A 24669-nucleotide genomic window follows, 5' to 3' on the forward strand; every position below is an offset into this window, starting at 1 on the left:
TGGTCGCAGACCACCTGTATGTTCATCGAATAGGTCCCCTTCCTATTGGTGAACACGGCCCTGTTATCTGCAGGTGGCCGCACGGCGACGTGCATCCCATTGATCGCGCCCTGGACCATGGGGAACCTAGCCACGGCAGAGAAGCCCATGGCCCGGGCATCTTGGCTGGCCCGGTCCACAGGGAAGCAGATGTAGTGGTGCACCATGGCATATAGGGCATCTGTCACTGCCCGGATGCACCGATGCACCGATGTCTGCGATATGCCGGACAGGTCCCCACTCGGTGCCTGGAATGACCCCGTTGCATAAAAGTTCAGGGCCACCGTAACCTTGACGGATATGGGGAGAGGGTGTCCCCCGCCAGTGCCACGCGGTGACAGGTGTGCCAGCAGGTGGCAGATGTGTGCCACGGTTTCCCACCTCATCCGGAGTCTCCTCCTGCATTCCCGGTCCATGAGGTCCTGGTATGACTGCCGGGGCCGGTACACACGGGGCGCCCTCGGGTGACTCCGTTGCCATGGGGCCGCGACGTCCTCCTCCCCCTCCTCGTCCTGTCGGTCAGGTGTCCCTCCAGCCTGGGTGGCTGCCGCCTGTCCCTCTGCGGCAGCCTGCGCCGCCTCTCTGGCACGCTCCTCCTCCTCCTCCTCCTCATCCAGGGCAACATAGACATGAGTGGCTGCCGCCACGGCGGCCAACATCGCTGGATGATCGGAAAACATGACGGCCTGGTGGGGGGGAGGGGAACGACGACATGTCATCATTGCCCATATCCCCTCCTCCCCCCAGCCAGGTGGCATGGACCGCATGGGTCCAACTGTTGGAGGCTGGCACCTGGCCAGGTGGACCAACTCACTTGCCCTCGGATCCCCCTCCCCGGCACGGACCCCCCATCCCACTCCCCGGCACGGACCCCCCCAACCTCCACCCCGGCACGGACCCCCCTCCCCAACCTCCACCCGGGCACGGACCCCCCCCAACCTCCACCCCGGCACGGACCCCCCATCCCCTCCCCGGCACGGACCCCCCCCAACCTCCACCCCGGCACGGACCCCCCATCCCCCTCCCCGGCATGGACCCCCCCATCCCCCTACCCGGCACGGACCCCCCCCATTCCCCTCCCCGGCACGGACCCCCCCCCCATCCCCCTCCCCGGCACGGACCCCCTCCCGGCACACCCCCGGAGCCCAGCCTACTCTAAACACACGCCCCCCCCCCCCCCCCCCGCTGCACACACACACACACACAACCCGAGACACACCTCTCCTCACGCATTCAGACTGCGGCCACGCCATCGCCTGCCCAGAGCCAACCCCCCAGGCTGTCACTCACCTCCACGCTGGTCGGCGTGAACCTGGAGCACAGGGTCACGCCGATGAAAAGGAGGTTTAATTTACGTCGACGTGAACGGTCATCACGTCGACGGGACTTCGGCCCATCCGGAAGGGAGAATATCGGCAGGCCGAAAATCGGCTGCCTTGCGCAGACCCGTGACATTCTCCGACGGCAGCGGCGACATTAACGCCCCGCCGACTTTTCTCCCTTCAGAGACTTCGGCAACCGGCGGGGGCGGGATTCACGGCGGCCAACGGTCTGGGGGGTCGGAGAATGACGCCCCTGATGCATAACGATGCGGGTTATTCTCAACTGTCCTTTGAAATGGCCTCATCAAGCTAAAGAGATATTAGGGAACCGCAATAAATGTTGGCCGAGCCGGCAGCATCTACACCCCACGAATGACTAAATGAAAAGTAAGGTGGTGTAAAAAGGGAAATTGTACAGTTGAGTAAAAGATCATCTGTGGGATTCTCCACTTCGCCAGCAGAGCGCCCAAACCCGTGGGTTTCCCAATGGTGTGGGGGTGGCCACAATGGGAAACCCCATTGACCGATTGCAGGAACAGAGAATCCCTCTGCCGGCACCTCGCCGTCCTGTAGCCTTACAGTGAAAGGCTCCAGCAAAGAAAATGCATTGATCAAGATAAATCAGGAAATAGTGGTGAGTTAGCTCCGTTGGTAGCATCTCCGAATTATGGGTTTGCGGATTCACCTGCAGGACTTGAGCACAACACTCAAGGCTGATGTTCCATACACTACTGAGGAGGTGCTGCACTGTCTTTCGAATGAGACACTATGCTGAGACCCTGTCTGCTTTTTCCATCAGTCATAAAATATCCCATGGGCATTCTTTCGAAGAAGAACAAGGGAGTGATCCCTGGTCTCATGGCCAATATTTATCTCTCAATCAACAACACTGTGGTGAACCACTGTATTAGGAGATGTAAGGTAGGACCTGCACTAAAGGATCGCCGGTAGCTCCTGCCGGCTGGCTCCGCCCACGGAGAACTGTATAAATATGCCAGCTGCAGCAGGAGGCCACACATCTGACTGTAGTAAAGCCACAGTTGTACCCAACTTTAGTCTTTGTGCAATTGATCGCGCATCAATTTATTGCAGTCAGATTTTCCACAGAATGGATATCCGAATTAAGCCCGATCACCTGCAGCTGGATCTGCACTCGCCCGACGCCAGGAAAGACTTTACTCACTGGCTAGTATGTTTCGAGGCTTACATCAACGCGGCGGACCCCGCGCCAACGGAGGCTCAGAAGATAAACGTCTTTAACTCCAGACTGAGCTCCAGCGTGTTCCCGTTGATCCAAGACGCCACGAATTACACAAAGGCAATGGAACTCCTCAAAGAACACTAAGCGCAGAAAGCGAACACGCTCTACGCCAGGCATGTACTTGCCACCCGCTCGCAACTACCTGGTGAGTCCATCGAAGACTTCTGGCGGGCCCTAATTCACTCATCCGGGACTGTGACTGTCAGGCCGTTACGGCCGCTGAACACGCTAATCTCCTCATGCGCGATGCCTTCGTCACGGGGATTGCGTCGGACCGCATCCGAAAGCGATTGCTGGAAGGGGCCACGCTCGAACTGGGGGAGAAGAAAACCTTGGCGCTCTCCATGACCATCGCATCCCGTAACGTACAATCGTACCTCTCCCGCCGCGCTGCCCACCCTTCTACTCCTTCCTACCCCTCCTGGACCCCGCCGACGACCTCCTTAGCCGGGGCCCTCCCTTCGCAATACGTCTGTGCCGCATGTCGATCCGCGCACCCCGGGGGTCCCTGCTGCTACTTCTGCAGTCAGCAGAAGCACCCACGCCAACACTGCCCGGCCCGCACTGAATTTGTAAAGCCTGCAGTAAAAAGGGCCACTTCGCGGCTGTGTGCCAGGCCCACGCAGTCGCTGCGATCACGCCCGCTATCGCCCCCTCCCCCACGACAGACACACAATGGAAGCCGCCATCTTCTCCTCCCGGGTCCATGTGCGATCTTGTCCCGATCCCGCAATGTGTGCACCATGGGTGCCGCCATCTTGTCCCGACCCCGCAATGAGCGCACCATGGGCGCCGCCATCTTGTCCCGACCCCGCAATGTGCGCACCGTGGGCGCCACCAACTTGTCCCCCACAGGGTCTCCGGACATCCCAACATCGGAACCGCACACGCTCGCCACCCGAAGCATCTGATGGCTACCCGCAGCTCGCTTCGATGGCGCTGGACCAATCTCGCCCGCACAACCTGGCCACCGCGTCGACAACGGTTAAAATCAACGGCCATGTGACCTTGTGTCTGCTGGACTCCTGGAGAACCGAAAGCTTTGTTCACCCAGATACGGTAAGGCGCTGCTCCCTCGCGGTCCACCCTGCCAATCAAAGGATCTCCCTAGCATCCGGATCCCACTCCGTCCCGATCCAAGGCTTTTGTTCAGTCACCCTCACGGTCCTGGGCGTAGAATTTAGTAACTTCCGCTTAATGTCCTTCCTGATCTCTGCGCTGTACTCCTGTGGGGCCTGGACTTCCAATGCAACCTCCCGAGCCTCACCCTCAAAGTCGGCGGGCCCTTACCCCCCCTTACCGTATGCGGCCACGCGACCCTGAAAGTCGATCCCCCGTCCCTTTTTGCCAACCTAACTGTGGATTGCAAGCCCGTTGCCACTAGGAGCAGACGGTACAGCACCCAGGACAAGACCTTCATCAGGTCCGAAGTCCAGCGGCTGCTTAAGGAGAGTATTATCGAGGCCAGCAACAGCCCTGGGAGAGCCCAAGTGGTAGTGGTGAAAACTGGAGAGAAACACAGGATGGTCATGGACTACAGCCAGACCATCAATCGGTACATGCAGCTCGACGCGTACCCCCTCCCACGCATATTTGATATGGTCAATCAGATTGCGCAGTACCGGGTCTTCACAACAGTTGACCTGAAATTCGCCTCCCACCAGCTCCCCATCCGGAAGTTGGTCCGGCCATGCATTGCCTTCGAGGCGCACGGTCGCCTCCACCACTTCCTTAGGGTCCCTTTCGGTGTCACAAATGGGGTCTCGGTCTTCCAAAGAGAGATGGACCGAATGGTCGACCAGTACGGTTTGCGGGCCACTTTTCCGTACTTAGATAATATCACCATCTGCGGCCATGACCAGCAGGACCATGATGCCAACCTCGATAAATTCCCCCGCACTGCCACTCTTCTCAACCTGACCTACAACAAAGAGAAGTGTGTGTTCAGCACGACCCGGTTAGCCATTCTCGGCTATGTAGTTCAAAACGGACTTCTCGGGCCCGACCCTGACCGCATGCACCCCCTCATGGAACTTCCCCTCCCCCACTGCCCCAAGGCCCTCAAACGCTGCCTGGGGTTCTTTTCCTACTACGCTCAGTGGGTCCCAAACTATGCGGACAAGGCTCGCCCACTCATTCAGTCCACCCAATTCCCCCTTGCGGCCGAGGCACAACATGCTTTCGCCCGCATCAGACTAGACATCGCCGAGGCCGGGATGCACGCAGTGGATGAGTCACTGCCTTTCCAAGTAGAAAGCGAGGCTTCAGACGTCGCCCTTGCCCCCACTCTAAATCAGGCAGGCAGATCCATGGCATTCTTTTCCCGCACCCTTCATGCCTCTGAAATTCGACACTCATCCGTCGAGAAGGAGGCCCAAGCTATCGTTGAAGCTGTGCGGCATTGGAGGCATTACCTGGCCGGTAAGAGATTCACTCTCCTTTCAGACCAATGGTCAGTAGCCTTCATGTTCAATAACACACAGCGGGGCAAGATCAAAAATGATAAAGTCTTGCGGTGGAGAATCAAGCTCTCCACCTATAATTACAAGATCTTGTATCGCCCTGGTAAACTCAACGAGCCCCCAGACGCCCTCTCCCGCGCACAAGTGGACCAATTCCGGGCCCTACACGACAGCCTTTGTCACCCAGGGGTCACTCGATTGTACCATTTGGTCAAAGCTCGCAATCTGCCCTACTCCGTTGAGGAACTAAGGACAGTCACCAGGGACTGCCAGGTCTGTGCGGAGTCCAAGCCACACTTCTACCAGCCGGACCGTGCGCGCCTGGTGAAGGCCTTCCGCCCCTTTGAACGCCTCAGCGTGGATTTCAAAGGGCCCCTCCACTCCACTGACTGTAACACGTACATTCTCAGTGTGGTCGATGAGTACTCCAGATTCCCCTTCGCCATCCCATGCCCCGATATGACATCTGCCACTGTCATCAAGGCCCTCAGCACCATCTTCGCTCTGTTCGGTTTCCCCGCCTACATCCACAGTGACAGGGGATCCTCATTCATGAGCGATGAGCTGCGTCAGTTCCTGCTCAGCAGGGGTATAGCCTCCAGGAGGATGACCAGCTACAACCCCTGGGGAAACGGGCAAGTAGAACGGGAGAATGGGACGGTTTGGAGGGCCGTCCAGCTGGCCCTACGGTCCAGGAACCTCCCAGCCTCTCGCTGGCAGGAGGTCCTTCCTGACGCTCTGCCTCCATCCGGTCACTATTGTGCACCGCCACTAATAACACACCCCACGAACGTGTTTTTACCTTCCCCAGGAAGTCCACATCCGGGGTGTCGCTCCCGACTTGGCTCGCTGCTCCAGGACCAGTCCTTCTCCGTAGGCACGTCCGACTCCACAAGGCGGACCCCTTGGTGGACAGGGTTCACCTGCTCCACGCCAACCCTCAATATGCCTACGTTGAATTCCCCGATGGCCGCCAAGATACTGTCTCACTCAGGGACCTGGCACCGTCAGGTTCCACCCCAACACTCCCCCCCCCCAACAATGCGCCCCCCCCATCTCCCACCATGCCGCCAATATTGACCCCACCAGAGCACCCCCTCCTCCCCTTTTCTGCACCAGAGGACAAAGAGGACTTCTGCATGCTCCTGGAGTTCCCCGATGACTGGCCAGCATCAGTACCGCCACCACCACCATCGGTGCCACCTCCACCACCGCCAGCATCGACTTCGCCGCCACCGTTACGCTGCTCCCAACGAAGCAACAAAGCACCGGACCGGCTGAACCTTTGACGGACTCTGGACCATCAACATTGACTTTTATTTCCCTGCCACTGTACATAATTGCTCTAATTGTACACAGTTTCACGTCACCCCGGCCGGACTCATTTTTAACAGGGGGTGAATGTGGTGAACCACTGTAATAGGAGATGTAAGGTGGGACCCACACTACAGGTTCGCCGGTAGCTCCTGCCGGCTGGCTCCACCCATGGAGACTGTATAAATATGCATGACCTCCAGTGCCCTGCCATTTCGCCAGCTGCAGCAGGAGGCCATACATCTGACTGTAATAAAGCCACAGTTGTACCCAACTTTAGTCTTTGTGCAATTGATCGTGCATCAAACACAAAACAAAACATTTGGTCATTACCACGTTGTTGTTTGTGGGAGTTGCTGTCAGCAATATGGCCACCAAACTGCTTACATTACAACAGTGATGACACTTCAATAGTATTTCACTGGCTGCAAAGCACTTTTAGCCATCTGGTGGTTTTCAACAGCACCATATAAATCCAAGTATTTTATGTAGGTAACATTGAGCTTTTTTTTGAAATCTCTGGTCTGTTGACGTTTTGAGCATTTTAAGGGTTTGGCTTCGTAACAAACCTTAGTTCCAAGTGCGGCTGTAGGGAACAAAGCAGGGAGAGAGCTTTCTTCACCACCATGAGGTTTTACAGCACTAATATTGGGAAGAAGGTTACAAAGAGTTAAAAAAAACACAAGCAAGAGCAAGCAAACCCAAATGATAAATCGATGTAAAAAAAATAAAAAATTAGTTGAAGTAACACTTTGAGGTGCGATCTGTATTTCTGGAAATAGTAATTTAAACAAATTTAAACACGGTGGCAGCAGTGTGCACCATCTACACGATGCACAGCAGCAACTTACCAAGGGTCCTTTGACAGCACCTTCCAAATGTCGCTGGGTCCAGATCTTGGAACTCCTTCCTAATAGCACTGCACATAGACTGCAGAGGTTCAAGAAGGTGGCTCATCACCACCTTCTCAAGGTCAATTAGGGATGGGTAATAAATGCTGGCCCAGCCAGCGATGACCACATCTTGTGAAATAATACATTTTAAAAAAAAATCTGTATTCTTTTCATGGTCAAAATCTAATGGTATTTTCTCCTGTCTTATGTTCAACAGAGGACAATATAACTGCCATTATAAATCTCTCCACTTGTGTACGGTGGACTGAGCAGTGATGCATTGCTGCCTAATGTCTACTGTGTGTGAAATGTGTTGGTCGTAAAACAAAAACATTTATTAAAAAAGTTTCTGTGACATATCAATACAGCAATTTTCAACTCTGAGTACTCAGATTGGCAGAAAGTTGAGCATGACAAAGGTGTGATGCAGAATGTAATAAAAGTTACTTCACTCTGTCCCAACAACGCGTCTTCACCTTAATCTTAAACAAAGCTGCCCAATTCCTCCAATAGATTACTCCCCCTCATATTATTTTCTTACGTTTTGAAAACAGTTAGGAGTTGCAAAGATTTCCAGTCCAATACCCAATCGTTACAAGGAAGGTATTTACATATCCTAAACGGGCAATGCTGAAAAATCACAATCTGTCCGGAAATGCATGCACCAATGACCACTATTAGCCTTGTAAGAACTGCTGGGAAAAGATTAAGGCCGTTGTCTTGGTAACAATTTGTTTTCATTGGGTGATATCTGTGTGGGATTCTGTGATGTTCACATGAAACAGTCTTTGCAGAATTGATGATCAGCTTAGAATTTCTGAACATCATTTGCTATTAAATCAGAAGCACTGCATGATTCCTCCCCCCCCCCTTACTATTTCTGAAAGGAATTGTCATCTTCCAGCATATTCTGTTGTCAAAATCCAATTGCAGAAAAAATATTCCAGCCATTTTGAAATGATATTGAACTAAAATGAGAGAAATTGTGGATTAAACCTTTTTTTCTCCATTTGTATGCTGTAAATCTGAAAGGGTTAAGCATCTCTTGCACCGCGCAGGAAAGACTTTCGAAACTGCAAGCTCTTCATACCTACCAAACTAATCAATTCTTCATCATTCTTGATGGGCGCAGTATTGGGAAGAATAATTTTATTTTGGCTTTTGATGTAACATTTTTCTCCTCCAGCGAACCGTATCCCTGTTAGTCCCTAAAAAAAAAATGTAATTTGTTCTTCATACTGTACGGACGTGATGTGTTAGCAAAGCAAAATAAGAAAAAAAATAAAGTAGCAGTGGCAATAGATTTTTTTTACCAGTCAAACATAAATGTACACCATTGTCTGAAGCTACCAAAAGCACAGGGACCTCCTTCCTCCCCAATATGACGTTATGCTTGATAAATTTGACACAATACATGGCACAGTCAGTGAACTAAAGGAATATGATAACAATAAAGGAAAACGCAATGACATGCAGCATACACATTCTAAACTTTTCATCCATATGTTTCCAGTGGACTATTTTTTGGTTCATTTGAAAAAGGTAACATGCGCTTTCTTTCAATATGCACAGTTTAATGTATGAGCTATCAATAGTACAGCAAGGCACAGCTTTCATGGTGTTAGTGGACAACTGAAAACTCCAAAGCGGCGAGGAAAAAGTGCCGATCATGTTTTCATGCTTTTGAAGGTAGCTTAGGAGAACCTCAACACCACTGCTGCAAAATCTGTGAATCTGGTTGTGGAGTGCAGGATGGAAGATATCTCAAGTGTAACTGTTAGTAGCTGGCTTAAGTGAAGGAGCTCAACAAGTGCTGATGGGCACAGCCATGGAAGTGGTAACGTACTTCTGGTTGGGAAGGGCAGTTACCTGAAGAGAGCAGAAGGAAGTAACCATGACAATATCAAATGTTGTCCTCTTCATTCAGCAGAGCTGGCAGCAGGTCAGGAAGAAGATGCATTGGTTACAGAGAAGCATGGCAAGAGAAAGGTAAGGCATTGTTAAGTTGGAGCACAGACCACACATTCAAACATATGGACATATGGAATAGGAGCAGCTGCAGGAGGCCATTTGGCCCCTTGAGCCTACTCCGCCCTTCAATAAGATCATGGCTGATCTGTTTGTGTAGAGTTTCATATTCCCCATTTACACCCGCTAACCTTTGATTCCCTTGCCCAACAATAATCTACCTACCTCCACCTTAAAAATATTCATGACCCCACTTCCACCATCTTCTGAGGCAGAGAGTTCCAAAGTCTCATAACCCTCTGAGAGAGAAAAATCTCCTCATCTCAGTCCTGTAACGGTATCCCTTAATTTTAAAAGTATGCCCCTAGTTCTGGACTCACCCACAGGAGGAAACATCCGTTCAACATCCAAGAAAGAAAATTGTCAACTAACAAATATACTTTATCAAAGCTTTTCAGCTTGCATTCATCAAGACAATTGCAAGAATACCAATGACAGGGGAAACAACAACTTTATACTGTATGGGACGAGGGTGCTGATTGGTTAGCAAGTGGACTGATTGGTGAAGGATTGCCATGGAGAATGCACCAGTTGATGCTGAATGACAGTTAACTGTCAAGCATTGTTTGAAATTTAAACTACAGTTTGATTCTGGTCAACGCATTCCCTGGGGAATGAACCAGTGAGTCACTATCTATCACTTATTTATTTAGCTGAAACAGGTGCAATGTTCATACATGTTTTTTATGTCTGCCCAGAACATTGCATCTTCATCCCTTTTGTAGTTTACTCTCTCCTGGTGTCTATCCTATTCCAGTCCTTTCCATTTGTTCTTGCTTTCTGTGGTATTCGATTGTTCAGTTCTGTGTTTGATTATGCGAGTTTGGTAACAGATCTGTGCTCACTGTTTGATTGGTTAAGCCTGGATGCAGACTTAGAGATAAGTAAACAGACTCAGAAGCTGCTAGAACTAACTTGATAGAGTTTTTCAAAGAGGTCACAAAGATGATTGATGCAGGTAGGGCAGTGGATGTTGTCAAGAAGGACTTCAGTAAGGCCTTTGACAAGGTCCCTCATGGTAGACTGGTACAAAAGGTGAAGTCACACGTGATCAGGGGTGAGCTGGCAAGGTGGATACAGAACTGGCTAGGTCATAGAAGGCAGAGAGTAGCAATAGAAGGGTGCTTTTCTAATTGGAGGGCTGTGACTAGTGGTGTTCCACAGGGATCAGTGCTGGGACCTTTGCTGTTCGTAGTATATATAAATTATTTGGAGAAAAATGTAACTGGTTTGATTAATAAGTTTGCAGATGACACAAAGGTTGGTGGAATTGCGGATAGCGATGAGGACTGTCAGAGGATACAGCAGGATTTAGATTGTTTGGAGACTTGGGCGGAGAGATGGCAGATGGAGTTTAATCTGGACAAATGTGAGGTAATGCATTTTGGAAGGTCTAATGCAAGTAGGGAATATACAGTGAGTGGTAGAACCCTCAAGAGTATTTAAAGTCAGAGAGATCTAGGTGTACAGGTCCACAGGTCACTGAAAGGGGCAACACAGGTGGAGAAGGTAGTCAAGAAGGCATACGGCATGCTTGCCTTCATTGGCCGGGGCATTGAGTATAAGAATTGGCAAGTCATGTTGCAGCTGTATAGAACCTTAGTTAGGCCACACTTGGAGTATAGTGTTCAATTCTGGTCGCCACACTACCAGAAGGATATGGAGGCTTTAGAGAGGGTGCAGAAGAGATTTACCAGGATGTTGCCTGGTATGGAGGGCATTAGCTATGAGGAGCGGTTGAATAAACTCAGTTTGTTCTCACTGGAACGACGGAGGTTGAAGAGCGACCTGATAGAGGTCTACAAAATTATGAGGGTCATAGACAGAGTGGATAGTCAGAGGCTCTTCCCCAGGGTAGAGGGGTCAATTACTAGGGGCATAGGTTTAAGGCGTGAGGGGCAAGGTTTAGAGGAGATGTACGAGGAAAGTTTTTTATACAGAGGGTAGTGGGTGTCTGGAACTCGCTGCCGGAGGAGGTGGTGGAAGCAGGGACGACAGTGACATTTAAGGGGCATCTTGACAAATACATGAATAGGATGGGAATAGAGGGACCCAGGAAGTGTAGAAGATTTTAGTTTAGTCGGGCAGCATGGTCGGCACTGGCTTGGAGGGCCAAAGGGCCTGTTCCTGTGCTGTACTTTTCTCTGTTCTTTGTTCTAGAAGCTAGAACTGGGCGAAGCATGAATGCAAGCATTTTGTGATTGCAGAGATATTTCCAAACTCTTATAAATAAAGCATTGCATTGCTCTGAGATACATAAAATATACGACACATCCCCTCCCCCCCTTTCTCTGCCTTGTTTAAAAACTGTTATTACTCTAAGCACTCTCAGTTCTGACAAAGGGTTAACAAAAAGAAAATGAGTTGCTGACCATTCCAAACATTTTCACTTACTATTATTGAACAAACTATTATTCAGAGTGCCAAGATTACAAAGGTAAATTCATAGTTGTATCACTACCCTGCTCATCCCTCCCTTCTCTCCACCACCACCCCGCCCCCCCCTCCCCCCCTCCCCCCCTCCCCATCAGGGAAGCTTTGCTTGATGCCGGTGTTGGGCAAAGTTGGGGCAGGAGCATTTCCACCCCAATCCTCCAGTTATCATTGCTCTCTGCCTGAGATTGCAGAATTATATTTCAACCTGTCGTTCTTTCACGATGTGAAAATTGCACATTTGGTGAGCTGTTGAAGTCCGTGAACATGAAAATGGGGGAGAGTTAAATTGGACTGCTAACTTGCTATCGCACATTTGACACTATAATACAATGTCAGGATCTACTCCAGGGAGTCCTCAATCAAAAAAAGGACAAAGAGGCATACCATGATAATAAATATGCCTCAAGAAAAATAATCATTTCCGATAGATAGTTCACTTGAAGAACTGGAATCAATGGCCGAGTATCAGATACTGGTGTCCCTATGAGCAACACTCTTAGTTTATGCTGAACTGTATGGAGCAGTCTAAAGAATTATACGGTTTCCCCATTAGTGGAGAGGCAAACGCCAAAACAGCTGACCCCTAACCTGTTGCCAGTGGATGCTCGCTGTGGTGACCTACGCTCTCATTCACAGAGCAATTAGGTGGCCGTCTCATCACAATTACTGCCCTCTGTGTTGTGCCTCATTCCTCTTAGAAATTGTCAGGTAGCTGATCCTATTGTGGTGGGTTTGTTGCCGAGGGCATATCCAGCTGCAGCCTGTGAACCATCCATTTTTTCTGTGCTGAAGACCCCCCCTGACCTCATTCTCCACTCGGATATCCGCAGCAATGGCTCAGGGGTATAGCCACCAAGACTAATGGCTCACTCTTCTCTCCTACTTTTCCCTCTCGATGTTTGTAAAGCTTTTTAATGCCAGGGAGGAACTGTGGTGTTCCTTGTGTTGCTAAATTCAGGATGGTTGGCGTCGTGTTCACAAAGACCACAAAATTGCTTGAACTTGAACAAAGCTAGAAATTTATTAACACTACTTATTTGGATTTGACATGTACTCCTAAATAATACAGTTAATTATTAGCATATAATCTACACGCATCTTCAACTAATTTTTATACTGTTATAAACAATGATCTGATCTTACTCACACAGGGCGGGATTCTCCCGCAATCGGTGGGGCGGGCCGTACCGGCCAAAGAGTGGCGTGAACCACTCCGGTGTCGGGCCGCCCGGAAGGTGTGGAATCCTCCGCACATCTAGGGGCTAGGCCGGCGCTAGAGTGGTTGGCGCCACGACAACCGGCGCTGAAGCTCCTCCACCTGCCGGCGCGGGTTGGCGCATGCGCAGGAGTGCCAGCGTGTTCTGGCGCATGCACAGAACCGCTGGCTGTTTCCTGCGCATGCGCAGGGAGTTTCTTCTCCGCCCCAGCAATCGCGGAGCCTTACACAGGTCGGCGTGGAGGGAATGAGTGCCTCAACAGCACAGGCTCGCCTGCAGATTGTGGGCCCCGATCGCGGGCCAGGCCACCGTGGCCCCCCCCCCCCCCCCCCCCGGGGCCGGATCCTTCCACGCCCCGCTGAGGACTCAGCAAGCCGCCCTCAAAGCCAGGTCCCGCCGGTATGGACCTTGTCCATTTCCCGCCGGCGGACTGGCTGAAAATGGGCAGCCACTTGGCCCATCGGGGCCCGGAGAATCGCTGGGGGGGGGGGGCACTGCCAATGGCCCCAGACTGCGCGGTGCGACCCCGCCCCCGCCCAAAAACCAGCAACGGAGAATTTGTCAACCAGCTTTGGAGCAGCGGGGCGGGATTCACACCGCCCCCCGGCAATTCTCCGACCCGGCTGGGGTTCGGAGAATCCTACCCCTAATCTTTACTTCAGTCCGTCTCTAGTTAACCCCTGCACTACTCTCCTCCACAAGACTTAGCATCAACGTCTTCTATACTTGTAACTGTAGCTCCCTTTAGTGGCTGTTCTTAGACATTTCATTAACCCTTGCAGTTCTTACATCTATTTCTGAGAGATTTAAAACAAAAGACTCTGAGCATTGATCTGCTGGCGCTTGCTCCTGACATTCCATCACCCTTGAAGCACAACTACTTTCCCGTAGCTTCATTAGGGAAGAATGGGGCATTTGATTGGCAATTAATTTACACAGTACCTGTTCCCAACTTTGATTTTTTTTCCTCTGTTTAATCTGGTATTGAATGAAAAGTCTAAAATCCAAAAAGTCCATCATTCCATCTGCAACTTTGTAGGACTATTTGAATATATAAAATCCAAAGGAGATGGACAGCAGATTCCAACGAAGAATTGTTGATTACTGTAAAAATTAAATGGGTCGCTGAGCAGTATAACCCACACGCAACAAAGTCACAACTGGCTTGTCAAGGTCAGGTTGGAAATCTTTGATATTCTGTTTACACCACGATATATATTTATATATTCTCTCAAATGTCTTAGTGCTGTTTGAATTTCATGTTGTAACTCGCTAGCATAGACAATGGGGGAGTACATGACTGTTGTTTGGACTGGAAACTGAGCATATTATTTGGCAGATGCCAATGGTAAAAAAATCATTCTCGCATGAATAAATGGATTATGATTGTTTACAATATAGTTGAGTTCATTAGCCCCTATCGACTAATGTAAGCTAACACTGAATTTCCCTATCTGTGCATTAATTACACGCCTTACTTTTACTTGTGGGCTGAAGAAAAGGGGGAAAATAGAAAATACCATTGACTCACAGTTTTGAAATCACGGATTTCCACAGACTGATCACTACCATTTCCTGTTGTGAAGGTCTCAAAGCTGTTCATGGCATCAATCTTCATTAAACTTTCTTTTATGGTACCGTTGATGTTTATCCGGTAGAAAAAATCATAAATCTGAAATCAAACGTCATCTATTTTACAATTCTGATACCACAATGTAGTTCGAAATACTTGGTCATTAAATAGAAAATTCATGCAGTTTAGCTCAAGGAGCAAGATTGGAACCCATTTGCCTTGATTGACCATGTTGGTGAGACTAGATTGTGTCAACTGACTAATGAAATATAAATGCGTTTAAGTGTTTTAAGAAAGAAACAGGAAACTAATAATTATTTGCCCCTGGATAATGAGGCTCTTCCTATGGCTCTGTCATTGTAACCAATACTGACTGGTACCGTGAGCTTATCAAGGTCCCAGCACATTTTAAGTGCCAGTACTTTGGGGGAAATACTCTGACTTGTGAGCATGGAAGGACACTTTGGAGAGTTCTATCGTTCAGGTGTGAATGTTATAAATTCTGCCAGCAATCAACTAAACCACCTAAATAGATGTTAACTGAAATGAATTCATTTCTACCTTTTCAGTGATGAGAATGACCCACGTCGATGGATATAATATCAAACCCTGATGGCAAACGCTGAAGTTTTGCAGAATAACGTGTGTACATATTTTGCAAAACTGTCAATCAAACCCCCCAAAATATTCCTTGTATCAAAAATAAATCTACTAGTGCAGAAAGGTGAAATGAAGCATTGACGTCAGTTCCTCAATTCAGCCTCACCTTAAATGGTGACATGAACTCACTTATTAACTTATTAAATGTTTCTGAGCGCTTCGCACAAAGACTGCTTTTTTTTCACATATTAAATAACTTTGTTCAATTTTTTCTCTGCTGGCATAACTGGGACCTGGTGAGTGTTGAAACATCCTAATTGTAAATTTGCAGTTTGGCTTAAGTTAATTGGACCTGCCTTGATCGCTGCCTCAATTAGTCTTCTTTTTCACTGGCACAAAAAAGATTTACTGGCAGAGGAAACCTACATTGGAATTTCATGTGGTGCGAACACAATGTCCAAGTTAAACAGTTGAAATATTATCCCTATCACTCCTCTGAAAGTTTTTTCAGACATGTTAAAGATATTCTGAAAGTACACCCTATAACAATCAGTTGAAGCACTTTTGCCACCTGAGATATGCAAATAATTAGCAACACATACCTTTAAATTTATAAAATCCTATCATTGAGAAGGAGACCATGCAGTCCATCATGCATGTGCCAGTTCTTTGACAGTGTTATCCAATTAGTGCCTTTCCCTGCTCTGTCACCGGAATTCTGTAGTTTTCTTCCCTTGCATGATACAGATACACTTAGCCAACTTATTTGAAAGTTACTATTGAATCTTCTTCCAATACCCTTTCAGGCAATGAATTTCAGAACACCATAACAAACTTAAAATACTGATTCTCTTCATCTCACGCCTGGCTCTTTTGGCAATGCCCTTAATTTATTGCTCTGTTTATCACCTTTTCTCCCTGTGGGAACAGTTTATTCCTATTTACTCTTCATCAAAATTCTTCATGATTTGGAATACTTCCATTAAATCTCCCCTTAACCTTCTCTGTTCCAAGCAGAACAATACAGTTCCTTGAATCTCTCCTTGTTACTCAACTTCCTAATCACTGATAACTATTCCAGTAAATCCCCTCTGCACACTCTCTGAAGACTTGATATCCTTTGTGGTATTTGATGCCACAAATGGCAACAAAACTCCAACTGAGGCCTAAGCAGTGATTTATAAAGTGATTTGGACATAGCTCGGCATCCTTGCTTTAGTATACGTTGGGATGAATCTTTAAATAGCTGTCGCGATGAGTTTGGAGGTGGATGGACTCAAAGTCTTCTGACAGTGGATAATGTGGATGACGGCGGTGGCACAGTGGCTAGCACTGTCGCTTCACAGCTCCAGGGACCCTGGTACAATCCCAGCCTTGGGTCACTGTCCGTGTGGAGTTTTTACACTTTCCCCATGTCTCCACGTGTTTCCCTGGGTACTCCCGTTTCCTTCCGCAGTCCAAAAGTGTGTAGGTTAGGTGGATTGGCCAAGCTAATTTGCCCGTTGTGTCCAAAAGGTCAGGTGGGGTTATGGGGTTGCGGGGATGGGGTGGGGGAGTGGGCCTTGGCGGAGTGCTCATTCAGAGGGACGGTGAAGACTCGATGGGCCAAATGGCCTCCTTCTACACTGTAGGGATTCTATGATCCTATGATGCAATGTGCCAGTCTCGTGCCTGCTTTTCTGCCATTTTCATTCCAGGAGGATCTGGCATGGCACCAGACTGGCGGGGGTTGCTAATGACAATGTTGGGTCGCCTGAATAAAATGGGGGAATTCCAGCATTCCATCCCACTAGTAAATCCCGCCCTAGTACCTGTTATGGCTGATTGGTGGATGGGTTGAGGACAGCCTGGCAGCCGTGGCCATGCTAACAATGAAAATTTTAAACTCCTTTCTGTTATGTACATCGGCACTCCTGCATCAGATGGCGGGGGTGCTGATGTGGCATTGTTAAAGGAATCCTATTGGTCCTCTAGCCTCAAAAGCTGATTCACCATCCCCGCCCCCCCCCCCCCCCCCCCCTCCCCCTGGTTTGCTCCTGCTGCTGACCTCCTCACTTAACGTTCCGCGAGAAAGTCAAGGAATGGTTGCCACCGCCTGGAGAACCCCAGCAAGGACCCTCTCAAAGCAAACTTTATCCTCTCCAAACTTAGAAACCCAGCCATGTCACTAACCCAAGTCTCCACACTTGGGGGTTTTGCATCCCTCCATATTAACAAGATCCGTCTCCGGGCTACCAAGGAGGCAAAGGCCAGGACTCCGGCCTCTTTCGGCTCCTGCACTCCCGGATCTTCTGACACCCCAAATATCGCTAGCCCCAGACTCGGCTTTACCCGAATGTCCAAGACCTTGGACATAGCCTTTGCAAAGCCGCGCCAGAATTCTTTAAGTGCCGGGCATGCCCAAAACATCTGGACCTGGTTTGCTGGGCTCCCTGAACACCTCACACACCTGTCCTCCACCCCAAAGAACTTGCTCATTCTTGCCGCTGTCATATGCGCCCGGTGGACCACCTTAAACTGAATCAAGCTAAGCCTGGCACAAGATGAGGAGGAATTGACCCTGCCCAGGGCGTCCGCCCACAAGCCCTCATCCAGCTCCTCACCCAGCTTCTCCTCCCACTTGCCCTTCAGCTCCTCCACCGAGGCGTCCTCCGCCTCCTGCAGCTCCTGGTATATGTCTGATACCTTTCCGTCTCCTACCCACATGCCCGAGACCACCCTGTCCTGCATTCTGCGGGAAGGTAGCAGCGGAAATTCCACCACCTACTTCTTCAAGAAAGCGCGGACTTGCAGGTACCTAAAGGTATTCCCCGGGTCAAACTGAATTTCTCCTCCAGCGCCTTCAGTCTAAAGTCCCATCTATAAACAAATCCCCCATCCTTTTGATACCCGCTCTGTGCCAGCTTTGAAACCCTCCGTCTGTTCTACCCGGGACAAACCTGTGGTTGTTTCGTATCAGGGTCCAGACTGAGGCCCCTACTCCCCCAGTGCCTTCTCCACTGACCCCCAGATCCTCAGTGTCGCCATCACCACCGGGCTCGTGTGTACCGTGCCGGCGAGAGCGGCAGCGGTGCCGTTATCAGTGCCCCCAAACTAGTATCCCTGCAAGACGTCGCCTCCAGCCGCTTCCACGCCGCCCCCCTCTACTACCCATTTCTGAATCATGGATATGTTCGCTGCCCAATAATAGCTGCAGCGGCCCTCCCCGACTGCGCTCTAAGAACAGTCTTTTAACTCGCGGGGTCTTGTTTGCCCACACAAATCCCATGATAATCCTGTTCACCCGCTTGAAGAAGGACTTGGGGAGGAGGATGGGAAGGCACTGGAAGACGAACAAGAACCTGGGGAGGACCATCATCTTCACAGACTGCACCCTGCCCACCAAGGAAAGCGGGAGCATGTCCCACCTCTTAAAGTCCCCCTCCATCTGATCCACAAGCCGAATTAGGTTGAGCTTGTGCAGGGCATCCCAACTCTTACCCACCCGTATGCCCAAATAGCGAAAGCTCCTCTCCTCCACCTTGAGCGGGACCTCTCCCAGTCTTTTTTCCAGGCCCCTCGCATGGATCACAAAAAGCTCGCTTTTCCCAACATTCAACTTATACCCCGAGAAATCCCCAAAATCTTTTAGGATCTGCATGACCTCCCCCATCCCCTCCACCGGACCTGAAATATACAGGAGCAGGTCATCCGCGTACAGTGAAACATGATGCTCTTCCCCTCCCCGAACCAGCCCCTTCCAGTTTCTAGGCATCCTCAGCGCCATGGCCAATGGCTCGATTGCCAGGACAAACAGCAGGGGGACAGGGGGCATCCCTGCCTCGTTCCTCGATGCAGCCTGAAGTACTCCGGCCGCAGTCGGTTCGTGGACACACTCGCTACGGGGGCCTGATACAGTAATTTGACCCACCCTATGAATTCCTCGCCAAATCCAAATCTGCCTAACACTTCCCACAGGTACTCCCACTCCACCCGATCGAAAGCTTTTTCCGCATCCATTGCAGCCACCACTTCTGCATCCCCTCCTTCCGAGGGCATCATGACCATGTTCAGAAGCCTCCGCACGTTCGTGTTCAGCTGCCTGCCCTTGACAAACCCCGTCTGGTCCTCATTAATCACCCCCGGGACTCAGTCCTCAAATCTAGTGGCCAGGATCTTGGCCAACAGTTTGGCGTCTACATTAAGGAGCGATATCGGCCTGTCGGAACCACATTGCAACGTGTCCTTATCTCGTTTAAGGATGAGCGAAATCAAGGCCTGCGACATCGTTGGGGGAAGGCTTCCCCTTTCCTTAGCCTCGTCAAAGGTTCTCAACAATAGCGGGCTCAACAGCTCTGAGAATTTCCGATAGAATTCTACAGGATATTCGTCCGGTCCCGGGGCCTTGCCTGACTGCATACCCTCCAAACCTTTAACCAACTCCTCCAACTCAATCGGGGCCCCTAATCCCTCTACTAGCTCCTCCTCCACCTTCGGAAACCTCAGTTGGTCCAAGAATTGCTTCATCCCTTCCCTCCCCTCCGGGGGTTCTGACTCATACAATTTACCATATAAATTCTTGAAGACCTCATTGATCCTTTCCGAGCTCAGGACCGTGTTACCCCCCCCATCCCTAATTCCCCCAATTTCCCTGGCCGCCTGTCTCTTCCGTAGTTGGTGCGTCAGCATCCTGCTTGCCTTCTCCCCATACTCGTACACCGTGATGCGCCCATCAATTCACTCGAAGACACGTGGAGACGTAAACTGTGGTTTTAATCAGCTTAGAACTGAGCCTGCCTGTGACCGGTACAACACTGAAGGTGGCCCCGCAGGCCAGCAGCTCTTATACTTCCTGTAAAGGGGGTGCAGCCATGGGCGGAGCCCATACATGCCCCAACATATCCCCTGTGGGTGAAGCCACAAAATGGCCCATAGGTAGAGCCCACAGAGTGAATAACATAACACAGTGCATTGGTGAATTATCAGTAATTATACATTCACCACATTCACGCCCTGTTTAAAAATGAAGTCCGGCGGGGGTGACGGGCTCCTAGATTCAGTCAGTCCGGTGCCCGGATCGTTCGTTGCGACCGCCGAAGCACTGGTGTTGCAGCCGCTTCGGGTGACTGTGGAAGTGGGTCCGGAGCGGGCACAGGCGTGGACTCCGGGAACGGCTCTTCCGGAGCTTCATTCCTGTGGACCGGTGCGGCGGGTGGGAGGGAGCGCGGGAACCATATAGGGGTGGGGGCGCTGAACATGGGAGGTTGGACGGGACATAGTGTGGGGGATGCAGTAGCGGGAGTGGTGTTTGAGCCTGCGGGCGCCAGGTCCCGGAGGGAGACGGTATCCTGCCGGCCATCGGGGTGTTCGACGTACGCATAGTGTGGGTTGGAGTGCAGGAGCTGGACCCTCTCTGCCAGGGGGTCGGTCTTATGGTTCCGAGCATGTTTTCGGAGGAGGACTGGACCCGGTGTCATCAGCCAGGGCAGAAGCGAGGCCCCTGAAGTAGCTCCCCTAGGGAAAACAAACAAACGGTCATGAGGAGTCTGGTTTGTGGCCATGCAAAGGAGGGACCTAATAAGAGTGGAGCGCATCGGGGAGGACCTCCTGCCAGTGAGAAACTGGGAGATTCCTGGACCGCAGGGTCAGTAGGACGGTCTTCCAGACCATCGCGTTCTCCCTCTCCACCTGCCCGTTTCCCCTGGGGTTATAACTGGTAGTCCTGCTCGAGGCGATGCCCTTACTGAGCAGTTCATGAACGACGAGCCCCTGTCGCTGTGGACATAACTGGGGAAACCAAACAGGGTGATGCAGGGCTTTAATGACAGTGGGGGTGGTCATATCAGGGCAGGGGATGGCAAACAGGAAGCGGGAGAACTCATCTATGATGTTAAGGAAGTACGTTTTGCGGTTATTGGAGGGGAGGGGCCCTTTGAAATCGATACTGAGGCGTTCAAAGGACCTGGATGCCTTTACCAGGTGGGCCTTATCCGGTCGATAGAAGTGCGGTTTACACTCCGCACAGATTTGGCAGTCTCTGGTTATAGCTCTGACCTCTTTGGTGGAGTAGGGCAGGTTGCGGGCCTTGATGCAATGGGCGAGCCGGGTGACCCCCGGGTGGCAGAGGTCATCGTGGATAGCCCGTAGTCGGTCATCTTGCACACTGGCGCATGTGCCACGGGACAGGGCATCTGGGGGCTCGTTGAGCTTCTCAGGACGATATACTATATCGTAGTTATAGGTGGAGAGTTCGATCCTCCACCTCAAGATCTTATCGTTCTTGATTTTGCCCCGCTGCGTATTGTCAAACATGAAGGCAACCGATCGTTGGTCGGTGACGAGGGTAAACCTCCTACCAGCGAGGTAGTGCCTCCAGTGCTGCACAGCTTCCACGATGGCTTGGGCTTCTTTTTCGACCGAGGAGTGTCAAATTTCGGAGGTGGTGAGGGTGCGTGAAAAAAATGCTACCGGTCTGCCTGCTTGGTTGAGGGTGGCGGCGAGAGCGACCTCTGAGGCGTCGCTCTCCACCTGGAAGGGGACGGACCCGTCCACCACGTGCATCGCAGCTTTGTGCAATTGAAGGCTTGGCGGGCCTCGGCTGCCAGTGGAAAGAGGGTGGCCTTAAATAGTGGGCGGGCTTTGTCCGCATACTGGGGGACCCACTGGGCGTAATAGGAGAAAAATCCAAGACACCTCTTCAGGGCCTTGGGACAGTGAGGGAGAGGGAGTTGTAGGAGGGGGCACATACGGTCAGGGTCGGGCCCTAGGACCCCGTTTTCCACGACGTAGCCGAGGATGGCTAGCCTGGTTGTGCGGAAAACGCATTTCTCCTTGTTGTAGGTGAGGTTGAGTTTTTGGGCGGTTTGGAGAAATCGGTGGAGGTTGGCGTCGTGGACCTGCTGATCATGGCCGCAGATGGTGACGTTGTCCAAGTACGGAAACGTGGCCCGCAGCCCGTACTGGTCCACCATTCGCTCCATCGCTCGATGGAACACCAAAACCACGTTTGTGACGCCAAAGGGGACCCGGAGGAAATGGAAAAGGCGGCCATCTGCCTCAAACGCCGTGTAGTGGCGGTCCTCCAGGCGGATTGGGAGCTGGTGGTATGCAGACTTCAGATCCACCGTGGAGAACACGCGGTAGTGCGCGATCTGATTTAACATGTCTGCAATCCTGAGATGGGGGTACGCATCGAGCTGCGTAAAACGGTTAATGGTCTGGCTGTAATCAACCACCATCCGGAACTTTTCCCCGGTCTTGACGACCACCACATGAGCTCTCCAGGGGCTATTGCTGGCCTCTATGACCCCCTCCCGCAAGAGACGCTGGAACTCGGACCTAATGAACGTCCTGTCCTGCATGCTATACCGCCTGCTTCTGGTGGCTACTGGCTTGCAATCGGCGGTGAGGTTTGCGAAGAGTGGGGGGGGGGGTCGATTTTTAGGGTTGCGAGGCTGCATATGGTGAGCGTGGTCGGGGGCCCCCGAACTTAAGAGTTAGGCTCCTGAGGTTGCACTGGAAGTCGAGTCCCAAAAGGAGAGGAGCGCAGAGGTCTGGGAGCACATATAGTTGAAAATGAGCGTACTCAGCGCCCTGTATCGCTAGGGTTGCAGTCGTGCATCCTTGGATTTGCACCGAGTGCGACCCAGAGGCGAGGGATACGGTTTGTTGCGTCAGGAATATTGGGAGCAAGCAGCGTCTTACCATGTCTGGGTGAATGAAGCTCGCTGTGCTCTCGGAGTCGAAACGGCAAGGTGTTTCGTACCCGTTAACCCGGACGGCCATCATGGAGCTCCGGAGGTGCACAGGTCGCGATTGGTCCAGGGTGACCGCGCTGAGGTGTGGGTAGCCGGCGGTGTGATCGGAGGTGCTGGGGCGGCCCCGCGATGGCTGTCCGTATAGGTCGTATGCGTCGAGCGGCGTAGCAGATGGCGGCCAAGATGGTGGCCCCCGTTGCTCGAGCGTGGCGGGCGGTGAGGAAGATGGCGTGCAAGATGGCGGCCCCCATGGATCGCACGTGGCTGGCCGCGTGGGGGAGGATGGCCAAGATGGCGGCCCCCATGAGTCGCACATGTTATGCGGAGGCGGAGGCGGCAGACATGCTGCCACCTTGTGGGGTCTGCGGGCCTGTGAGTCTGTGGATCGGGTCTGTGAGTTTGAGTTCTTAGACCTGGCCAGGCAGACCTTGGCGAAGTGTCCTTTTCTCCCGCAGCTGCTGCAGTTCATGTTGCGGGCCGGGCAGTGCAGTCGGGGGTGTTGGGACTGGCTGCAAAATTAGCAGGGTAGCCCCCCATGATGGGCGGGCGGCCGCGCGGCACAGGCCTGGGGTAGTCTCGTGTCGGGGGCCCACGAGGGGGTCGCGTGATCGGCCGGGAACGCAGTAAGGCTCTGAAAAGCGGCCTCCAGAGAGGTAGCCAGTTTTACCGTGTCGTCCAGGTCCTGGGCCCCTTTTTCAAGCAGGCGCTGTCTCACATAGTTCGATCAGACCCCCGCCACGTAAACGTCTCGGACGGCGAGCTCCATGTGCTGAGTGGCCATAACGGCCTGGTAGTTACAGTTGCGCGTGAGGGCTTTGAGGTCGCGTAGGTAATCATCTAGCGACTCCCCGGAGCGCTGGCGGTGAGTGGTGAAGACGTGTCGCGCGTATACCTCGTTCACAGGCCGCACGTAGAGGCGTTCGAGTAGTGCGAGAGCCTCTGTATAGGAAGTGGCTTCGCCGAGCTGGACAGAAATGCGGTGGCTCACCCGTGCGTGGAGGAGGCCCAGCTTCTGTTCGTCAGTGACGGATGGCGTAGACGACACGGCGAGATAGGCCTTAAAGCATCGAAGCCAATGTGAAAATATTTATTTCGCCTCCGCGGCCTGTGGATCGAGTTCCAGTCTGTCAGGTTTGAGGGCTGATTCCATCGTAGTATCTTAAGCTGATTAAATTGATGCGACCATCAATTCACTCGAAGACACGTGGAGAAGTAAACCGTGGTTTTAATCCGCTTAGAACAGAGCCTGCCTGTGACCGGTACAACACTGAAGGCGACCCCGCAGGTCAGCTGCTCTTATACTTCCTGTAAAGGGGGTGGAGCCATGGGCGGAGCCCATACATGCCCCAACATATCCCCTGTGGGTGAAGCCACACAATGGCCCATAGGTAGAGCCCACAGGGTTAATAACATAACACAGTGCATTGGTGAATTATCAGTAATTATACATTCACCACACACCGTTCCTTGTAACTTCCTCAATTGAGCCTCTGCTTTTCCTGTGGTAAGCAAGTCAAATTCCGCCTGCAGGCTCCGTCGCTCCTTTAGCAGCCCCTCCTCGGGGAACTCCGCATACCTCCTGTCCACCCTGAGTATCTCTCCCACCAATCTCTCCCTCTCCATCCTATCCCTCTTCTCTCTGTGGGACCTGATAGAAATTAGCTCCCCCCTGCCTTCAGCACCTCCCAGACCATACTCACTGAAACCTTCCCTGTATCATTGGTTGCCACATAGTTTTGGATACTCCTCCTAATCCGCCCACAGACCTCCTCATCTGCCAATAGTTCT

The 24669-nt window shown here is 51.5% G+C and overlaps 1 protein-coding gene across 1 annotated transcript in view; it reads right to left on the bottom strand.

Moving 5' to 3' along the window:
• The window catches only part of tnmd (tenomodulin), a 235758-nt gene that overhangs the window by 107012 nt on the left and 104077 nt on the right, over nt 1–24669 (bottom strand). The window contains exons 3-4 of the mRNA XM_072505198.1: nt 14504–14644; nt 8386–8499 (exon numbers count right to left, since the gene is read on the bottom strand). Of these exons, the coding sequence (XP_072361299.1) occupies nt 8386–8499; nt 14504–14644 (255 nt within the window). The remainder of the gene's footprint in view (nt 1–8385; nt 8500–14503; nt 14645–24669) is intronic.

The sequence above is a fragment of the Scyliorhinus torazame genome, chromosome 5, assembly GCF_047496885.1.
Source record: "Scyliorhinus torazame isolate Kashiwa2021f chromosome 5, sScyTor2.1, whole genome shotgun sequence".
Lineage (NCBI taxonomy): Eukaryota > Metazoa > Chordata > Chondrichthyes > Carcharhiniformes > Scyliorhinidae > Scyliorhinus > Scyliorhinus torazame.